This window comes from Prunus mume, linkage group LG7, assembly GCF_029339155.1.
Source record: "Prunus mume cultivar Tortuosa linkage group LG7, ASM2933915v1, whole genome shotgun sequence".
Classification (NCBI taxonomy): Eukaryota; Viridiplantae; Streptophyta; class Magnoliopsida; order Rosales; family Rosaceae; genus Prunus; species Prunus mume.
The window spans coordinates 4,654,737-4,664,956 of NC_142704.1; the positions used below are offsets into that span (position 1 = coordinate 4,654,737).

At 34.2% G+C, this 10,220-nt stretch overlaps 1 protein-coding gene across 1 annotated transcript; it reads left to right on the forward strand.

Annotated features, from left to right (window-relative positions):
• Positions 1-775: 775 nt before the first annotated feature.
• On the forward strand, positions 776-3,023 carry LOC103343507 (transcription factor bHLH14-like). The gene is made up of 2 exons (XM_008247168.2): positions 776-1,642; positions 2,194-3,023. Exons 1-2 carry the CDS (start codon positions 889-891, stop codon positions 2,889-2,891), a joined length of 1,452 nt encoding a protein of 483 aa, XP_008245390.2. The 5' UTR covers positions 776-888; the 3' UTR covers positions 2,892-3,023.
• The last annotated feature ends 7,197 nt before the right edge of the window (positions 3,024-10,220 follow it).

A 10,220-nucleotide genomic window follows, 5' to 3' on the forward strand; every position in this document is an offset into this window, starting at 1 on the left:
GATCGATCAATTGGGCAATAACTTTGTGACCTAATGGAAAGCTTCTCTATACTTATTGACAAATACTCTATTTTATTATTATTATTTTAGATGGGAAATTTCATCATTAAGCATATGAAAATCGTGCCGTACACTCTATTCAAAAAATTTAAATAATATTTCTAGTCGCTCGTGGCTCACGTGAGTTGTGAGGTTTTGAAGAGTGTATGAAAGGAGAATGAGAATCAGTCAAAGCAGCACCATAATCCCACAATTGCCATGCATGTTTTCGAGTTGTTTTCTTGTGAAGCAGCTCACAACATTGTCAAAGAAAAACAAAACTTTGAGAAAACCAGTAAAAATTCTATCATAGAAATAAAAAACAAACGTGATAATAAATTCAAAATTAATTTTTATAAAAAAGAACCAGACGAGACAAAATACTTTAAAAAATATATAAAATAATACGAACTACTTGCCTCTTTTTTTTTTTTTTTTTTGGTTTGACCACGAGGTCTGTAAGAAACTGTATCTATATCATCCGTGAAACTGTATCTGTATCATCCGTGATGGTAAAATGTACAAACACAATAAGCCAAATTCCCAAAACGGAGTCACATTCATAGTCTCAACAGTATCCTGTACGTTCAACACGTTAACAGGCATACGTGTCCTCAGTGGAAATTTCAAATTGTAATTTAAAACGTTGATAATTTTTTAAATTATTTATTATAATAATAAAAAATAATACGCCAGCTCTACAGGAACAGGTAAGTCTTTATTAATTCCCGTGTCCAATCACAATTCACAAGTCAGAATCGGCGAAAGCCTCACTCGCTCACTGCACTGTTGCTTCTCCTCCTCTGTCTTTCTTTCCTGCTACTAATTCTCACTTGCTTTGTAGCAACCATGGAAGAAATTATTTCCTCAAGCTCCCCAACAAATTTTTGTCAGGAAAACTCCTCCATATTTCAAAAACAGCTCCAGTTCATATTTCAGAACAGGCCTGAGTGGTGGCTGTATTCAATCTTCTGGCAAGCCTCCAATGACAGCAACGACCAAGTCTCTTTGTCATGGGCTGGTGGCGATTTCCGAATCAACAGAGACTTGGCCACCAAAAGAAGCAACAAGGTGGTAAACAATTACAACCCAAAATTTGGGTTCAACAGTGTGGAGAGAAGGAACGTGGTGAACAAAGACGTTGAAGATCTTTTCCATGAAGACATGGTGGACTTGGCAATGGTGGATCATGGAGATGTCACCGACTCCGAGTGGTTTTACTTTTACAGCGTTTCTTTAACCCAGACGTTTGCTGCAGGCCACGCCAGCAACAATGTTCTGGGCCGTGCGTTTTGTTCTGGAGGTTTTGTTTGGCTGGCGGGTGCTCATGAGCTTCAGTTTTATGAGTGTGAGAGAGTGAAGGAGGCTAGAATGCATGGAATTCAAACTCTGGTTTGTATTGCAACTCCTTGTGGGGTGCTTGAGCTCGCTTCTTTGGATGTCATCAAAGAAGATTGGGGCCTCGTGCATCTATCGAAATCGCTTTTCGGATCAGACAACAACAACAAGGTCTCGCAGGAGGGCAGCTGTGAGGGCAATGCACTTGTTCATCTGCTAGAAAATGGCGTGTTTTCAGGAGCTCAAAGGGAGATGACCAGACAAGGTAAGCACAAAACTTTATTCATGTTAAAACCAATAATTTACAGTTTTTTAAAATTATATTTGATTAGTAGTTAATTTACTCTTTCAAATAATTGAGCAAATGCGGACAATGAAATGTTAAACTAGTGGCAGACAATCTTTTCACTGCTATTATTTTATTGTAACGGGCGACATTCTTAATTATTCTGGGTTCTTTTCAGTGTTTTTCATGTTTGCTATATATGTGTGGGTTGAGAAAGAGAGTAAGAAATGTAGCTTTTGGGTCCTGTTCTAGTCGTGCTGCTATTGCAACTTGCAAGTGATGATTTCACCAGTTGTTTGATATGAGTATATTTTTTTGTTTGTGGGAATACAAGCGAGAATTTAAAACAAAAGAAAAAGAGGTTTCTTACACACATTATCAAAATGCCATTATTCCTAAAGGCCGTTATTTTATTCTAGAACATGTCATCCCAAATTTTAAATTAGCTTATCTTCACTTTGATACTTTGTTGAAAGTTATGCATCTTCATACCTTAAATTTTTCATCAAAATTATTGTTGAATATTAAAGGTGGTACAAAAGAAGCTGCACATATCAATATCTGCGACTCATCACCAGACTCACCTTCGGACTCTGTTGGCAATTTCACCTCTGAGAATACAGCGAACACTCGATTGAAAAAGAAAAGAAGATCATCGTCAACTAACGGCGCTAGTAGAGCATCACAATTATTAAACCATGTTGAGGCAGAGAGACAAAGAAGAGAGAAGCTTAACCATCGCTTCTATGTCCTCCGCTCTGTGGTTCCTAATGTATCGAAAATGGACAGATCTTCTTTGCTTGCTGATGCTGTGTCATACATCAACCAGCTCAAAGCAAAGGTTGAGGAATTGGAGGCCAAAGTACAAGAACAACCCAAAAACCCCAAAGTGAGCAATGCAAGTAACCTTGATCATCAGAGCAGCCAAAGCACCAGTTCCATAGCTAATCATCCTCATTCAAGTTATAGCAATAGATCAGTTGCTCCTTTGGAAGTGGATGTGAAGATTTTGGGCTCCGACGCCATGATCCGAGTTCAGTGTCCAGATCAAGACTACCCATATGCTAGATTGATGAATGCACTCAAAGGCCTAGGGTTACAAGTTTACCATGCAAGCATATCAAGTGTGAAGGAGTTGATGATTCAAGATGTTGTTGCAAGAGTGCCTTATGGATTCACAAGTGAGGAGGCTATGAGAGTTTCTATTATAAAAAGTTGGTGCAACTAGAAGTTAATTAATTTTTTTTTGGTGAGGAGATTTAACACTAGGAGGTTTGCTACCAAATTTTTGTGTTGAATAAAACTGCTGTGTTTTTAACTTTTTATGCAAGTGCTTTAAAAAAAATTTTTCTTTTTAAAAGTTATCTCATGTATGCATTATTACAACAACAATTAATTAGCAGATTGGTTTGTTTGATCAAAAATAAAATAAAATTGGCTCTTATTCGTTGGAACGAGAAGAAATTTGACATCGTGACAAAGCCATCAATTTCAAATTTAACACGAAATAATCAAAAGCAAGTAAACTACAAAATAGGTAAGTTAGGAAATAAAAGTAAAATGAAAAATAAATATAAATCCATGGAGCTGGAAGGCATGAAAATTTCTAGTAGGGGCATATACTGTAAATTGACAAGGAGATATGGAGGAATATTCGTCACAAATAACTTTCTGATGTTGTTTCCTAAAATGCTATTTGTGATACTCATTATGGTAACCTATAACTATGGTATGGTAGGTGTCTTCACACATGAAAGTCGCCATCATAGATACTAGTGATATTAGATGCATTTTAAAATCCGAGAGGATATTTATGTAATTTCAAAATTTTAAAGAGATTTTATAAAAAATACTTCTCGAGACGTTAGTGTAAATAAATCAAAATTAAACCCCACCATATATCCCATTAGTGATGGTGTGACATATATATGCCAAGTCCAATGGCGCAGGTCCCTTTCCTGTGTCACATTCAAAATAGCTGGAGCCTGGATGGATTAAATAATTAATTGTGGGAGCTCCTACTTTTGTATAAAAAGTACATTTGGGAAATGCATCCTCAAAGTCACCATTAATTATGACACAAAATTAAATTTGTCCTGACTGACGAGTATGATTTGATTTTTTTTTTTTCATTTTATTTCGATTTGGTTGAGTTGGGCCGAAGCCCAACAACTTGATTGAGTTGCCACCTTGTCGCAAGGCTGGGCCTATGCAAATGTCATCAAGGCCGGAACGAAGCCTAAGCTTGTGTGGGCTGTCAAACCCTAAAGCGAAATAGTTCACCATCCCATCTCTCACGATCGCATGTATCAAATACAGCCAGTAATGTTTATAATAAAACTAGGCTATAAGTTTGGCCCAAATCATGCAGACCGCGCATATCTCCGTATGTTATGATCAGTTGATTGCTGATGTGATTGGAGGGCTTATGTTTCCTCATTCTTAGTGCGTTATTCAATCATCACAATTTGATGTTTATGATTTGGCTTCACTTACATGCGCCAAACAAACTCATCAGGAGTTATAAAAAAAAAAAACTTACGTGTAACGAAAATAATATTGTTTTGTTATTTTCGATTAATAATACAATGATATATGAAAAAGTTATCCTACATATCATTGCGTTATTTACCGGAAATAACAAAAAGTGTTATCCCCGTTATATGATAGTTTATCTCCATCAAGAGGCAGTAGTGTTTGAATTAACAACCATTGTTGCGGCTGACATATCCACGAAATTTCATTCCAAGATATCCTTTTGTTTGTTGGTGCAAGGTTAATTCCAAAATCGACGACCCCGCTTCAAGTCCTACAGACTGTATTAACAAAGACTATATACTTTTGGTAAGAGCATCAGTGATTAGACCAATATTTCCTAGATATGCCAAATTCATGCAAGTTCCATTGTCACATCCAAAATCGATGACCCAATTGAAATATTAATCCAATATATACGAGGAAACAATTAGGCTCTGTATATATAGTTAGGTTAGGTCCACACGTTTATGCCACATTAGGACATTATGACCTCATCAAAAGTCCTATACAGTTGGGTACTGTTGTTGATAATGGGAACGTCTAAATAAGCTTTCATCTCAGAGAAGTTAAGCATGGAGGCAACATGAAGCTGTCGGGTTTAAATTTTATTTTACACCTCCCAAGTTTCTACGAAATTTCAATTTGGTATCTTATGTTCAAAAAGTTGCAACGTTGTATACAAGAAATTATATCGTGGTATATAAAGTTAGGGTTTCGTTACATTTCCATAAGTTAATCTGTCAAATCAGACATTATTTATGTATGAAGTGCTCAATTTTTAGTTGACTCGAATGCCATATTTTGGTCCATATTATGATGTTAACATCCAGCCGCGAATAAATCTAATTTTTGTGTGTCATGTATGTGGATTGGATTGCATGATATGCAATTCGTTGAAGAACTTAATTAGGATTTTGAAAAAAAATGTAAGATTCGAATATATGATGGTTGCAAAGAAATTAGATTTATGCGAATGAAAGCCTTATTGAACAAGATCTAACCTGAGTATACGTTAATCATGTCATGTTGATTGTTGACCATTTTGTAGCTAGACTGAATAAGAGATCATGGAATGGAAATCTCAGCTTGTCAAACAAGTTTGCTCTCTGCAGGCGCACATCACATTTTTTTTGCTTTATTGCCGTGGTTTGCTTTCCCTCTCCTTGTACTGCATGTGGTCAAAAGTCTTCGAGTCATGATTCGTGAAGTCTCCTTCAGTTTTGTTCACAATTAATGGTCCACACTCTGTGCAGAATATAGATGGATATCTACTTGGCAGCATCTCATACTAAGATAATTGCAAGTAAACTGTTCAAGTGATTGGATCGGCCACACGAGTCAAAGGTTAGGAAATGAAATAATGTGATCATGACGTAACGAAAATGAGTCAAACTCTAGTAATGTAATGAAGTAAATTGAATGTAGTTAACATTTATATTTTAAAATAGAAGTCATATGTGGGTTAGGACGGTTGGTTAGGAGAGTAAGTCTGCCTCCTTGCATAAAAGTTTGAAGCCTCCTCCTGTAAATTAGATTCAATGGACGACGATTTTGTACTAAATCAAAACATTAATTACTCTAGTTGCTAAATATAAAACGCGTAGAAAAAAGAAGTATTTTACTTTCTGGTTTGGGTGGGGGGCCAAAGGCCCAAGGACAAGCAACTTGTTCGGTTTGGTTGAGTAGGGCCAAGGTCGGCACGAACAACATGGGGAAGAAATGGGATCGCGAGAAGTAAACGGGTGCTTTGAAATTGAATTCCACAAAACAACAGTCTAAAGGCTTCATGGTTCCAAATTCAATTTGATATAGTCCATGATACGTTGAATTCAATGCCATGAAACGATCGATAGGACAATAAGTTTGTGGAGTCAATTATTTCTTGGTAGAAGGATAAAAAGATAAGAGCAAATTGGTTGGTTTTAAATTTAATATAAAAAATCAGAGTAAAAATAATATTCAATTCGAAGTATATCCTTATCAGGTAAGTAGGAATTCCTATATTCTTGCTAATAGCAGTGTAACATGTGTGTAGAAGTTTTACTTTTTGTGTTTTCGATGAATTATTTTTGCATATGTGTCAAACTGTGATTTGTAAGAAGAAAAAATATCTCCTTATCGAAAAGGAGACAAGTAGTATCTGTAAAATAATAGGTTGATTTTTATATCATGGCGACGTAAAGCAACCCAAGAATCCACATAACCAATCAAATTCCAATTTGTTGTAGGAAGTTTTGAGTTTAAAATTCGTGGGACAACAAGTTTCTGAAGTACCATTATTCCTTTAGTTACATATCAATCAACTGAAACACATACAACTTTTTACTTTATTTTATCATCCTAATTATCATAATATAAATCATCAAAGACGTACTCAAAGTCTCACAGATTATTTATCTAACAAGGTTGCAATTATTGAATCCTATAAGTACAAAACTACACAACACAAAACACATTGATCGAACAAAATTACAAATTTGAGACAATTTGAAATGGTCAGATACAATCTCACAGATGACTTATTTAACAAAGTCACAATTAATGAATCCGATAAATACAAAACTACACAACACAAAACACATGGATCCAACAAAATTACAAATTTGAGAGAATTTGAAATGGTCAGATTCCTTATGGGACATTGAAGTGGACATTGAACAACTTATTATGTCTTGATGTATACATATATTTAAGATGATATTATCACCATGTAAACATGAAATGGTCAGAAACATGCATTGAACGACTAAGTGGGCCAAGAAATCTTTTTCCGGCGCCTTCCATGCACAACATAAGCACGCCCCATGGGACCAAATGATGTCATAATTAGTACGATTGTGGTACCCGCATGCCATTTGGACTTTATGACCTAGCACCAATCAATTTTAAAGCGGAAAAGGGTATGCATCCAAGTTCTAGATTCGATTACTCATCTCCCAATATAATTTATATCAAAAAATTCATTATTGCCATAAACTTAACTGCATATTCTAATGAAATAAAGCAAATAGAATAAACACATATATGACGACATATATTAATACTAGACAGGGGCAGAGTTAGAATTGTAAAGTTAAAATAGAAAATATAAGTATATAAAACACCTAAATAATCAATACTTACATGATTAGAGCTAAATAGTTCTAATTAAGTCATATCTAATTTGTTTTAGATGATATTTTAACTTAAATTCTAAGTTGTTTATTACAAATTCTATATATTATATATAATATAATAGATGAGTGATAAAAATATGGAGGGCTACATTTTTAATACTAGATCACCCGAACTATATAATGTAGATTGTTATGTCACATTTTTAAATAAAGCTACACATTAAAAACAAAGATAATTTTTAAACTTTTCATAATTATTTATATATAAAAAGCAAAAAGTAGAGAATGGTGAAACATTCAAAATACTAGAAAATGTCATTGGTTAATTCAAACATTAAGAATTGAAATTATTAATTAAATAAGGATAATATGGTAAATTTACATTTTTTTTTCTTATTAAAACAAAATCAAATAATAGGTCCTACTTTTATGGAATATAACTACCCATGTTAATGCAAAAGGCAAAGAAATGGTGAAACATTCAAAATACCAGAAAATGCCCTTAGTTAATGCAAACATTAAGAATTGAAATTATTAATATAATGAGGATAATATGATAAATTCACACTTTTTTATATTTAAAAAATTTAAAATAAAAGAAAAATAAGATAATGGATCATATTTTTATGGAACATAACTATCCTTTATCTTTTTTAATTCTAAAATAAATTTAATTTAGCTGGTATGACACTATGGCTCTCTTTGAGTCGCTTGGAAGGATGTGGAGCGGCGGTTTTGTTTCTTAGTTTGTTTAAGTATAACAATCTTCAGGAACTTTTTAAGAGTTTGCTATGTTTTGTTTTATCATTAGGTTGTTTTATTTTTATTTAGTTTTGGCTTCTAATACGGATTTGCCATTTTGTTGTTGCGCGGAGGATCTGCACTGCATGGAAGTCTTTCTTGAAGGGACGGGAGGGGTTTGAGAGGTAGCGGCTGGAAAGTCTTAGAGTAGGTTTGTTTTTCCTTTTCGCTTTCCTTTCAAGTGGACCCCAATTATCACTTGGGACACTTGGATTTACAAGAATCTTCAAGGCATGTTTACATAATCGGAATGAGATTGGGTAAAATAAGTCATTCCCATTACGAATGACTCCTTTGTTTATTTGCACTGGCGGAATAAACAGTAGTGTGGGGTGCACAACAAATCTGATTCCTGATATTGAAGAGATTTGATTCCGCAGAGGGGAGGTGGGATTAGAGAAGGGTAAAAGGAAATGAAGTTTTTCATGCCAAAAATACCCTACGGTCCCAACCACCTCCCCCACCCTCTCATCTTCTTCCAGCAAAAGAAAGAAAGAGGGAGATAGAGAAGGAGAAAAAAATAAATAGAAAAAGAGAGGAAGAAAAAGAAAAGGATAAAAGAGGAAGAAGAGAGAAAAAGAGAAAGAGGCGTGTGAACTACTATCTCCATTTTTCTTTTTCTTCTTTAATTTTTTCAGTTTTATTTTTTTCAAACAACTACCTACCTGTTGATACTAATAAATTTTTTTTATTATGTTTTTATTTTTACAGAATATTAAGGTAGTTAAGCTTATTATTTTGTAATCAAAATTTAGTTTTATTATTAGTGAAAGAATTTTTTTTTCTTATGAAATTGTAGTAGTTTTTGGAAATATATATGTATTTTGTTCAAGGGCATTGTCGTAATCAAAATGATTTTCATTCCGATTCATGATGAATAGTAAACATTTTAATGGGAATGAACTCTTTTTCATTATGATTCGTGACAGTTAGTAAACAACTTAATTAGAATGCATGACTCCGTTTCTTGCTTAACCCGATTCATAGTTACTCCAATTCCTTATTAGTAAACATGCCCTAAATGCTTGACTGTCAAAGAGTTCTAGAAGGCCAAAATCACACCCACCACAGACTATGATGAGGGTACTGTCTTAACGTTTTAGGTGACGCAGGAGTAGGCCACAACGATGAATTATTGAGCATTTAACTGATTCTGTGTACTAGTACAATATATGTTAATTACTGATATTATTGGGTTTTATGGGAGTGAGGTGGGGTCATAATTTGAATTTTTGACCCAAATCTGGATGGTCAAGTGTGATAATGATTTGTATTTTGGATGCTTATTAAGAGTGAAGTGGGGTCATGGTTTAATTCATTTGGAAGTAACCTTAAAAAGGATTTAAGCTCCAATCTGATCTGGTTTATCTATTTGAAGCTCTAGGTGTATCAGTAATCTAAACACGTTTATGTTTATTATATTGTGTTTCAATACTCTTTTCCTTCATTCAAAAATCAATCATCCAAGCCAATTGGGTTATATTGAATTGGATTGTTAATGTTATAACAATCATATTTATAGTGGATCATATGTGAATTTTGTAATAATTTACGATTTCATGCCGATGAATACTCGAGATAATCAATTGTAGATACATATATTTTGCTCTCACAGATAATTTAGGCTCAAAACTATGTTCTAGTACTTGTATTAAGGAAACAATGGAGAACTTGACCCCAAAAAAAAGTAACAATGGAGAAAACCTTTACGAAGTTGTTCCCCTATTACATAATAATCCAAAAATGACATCATCTGAAAGGAAAACGCTTCGTAATCTTACTATCTTTCAAACATGCCTACCAGTTGTTTTTCACATGATGAAGTGGTATGTTTAGCAACATTTTCGGAGAAAAATGTTGAGATTTGTCACTTAACTCAAAATGAAGAAAGAACAATTTCGTAGGAGAACATGGTGGCAAATGATGAGTGCAATTTTCAGACAAGTGACAATGAAACGAAATCCCGCAAAGTTAACCCACATAAATCTGGCCACATTCAAGGTCTCTACCATACCTTGCGTTTATCACATGGGACAATTAGTCCTACGTTTACAAAAAATAGTACAAGGATAGGTTGTAGGTATCCCATTATTTAATTCCAA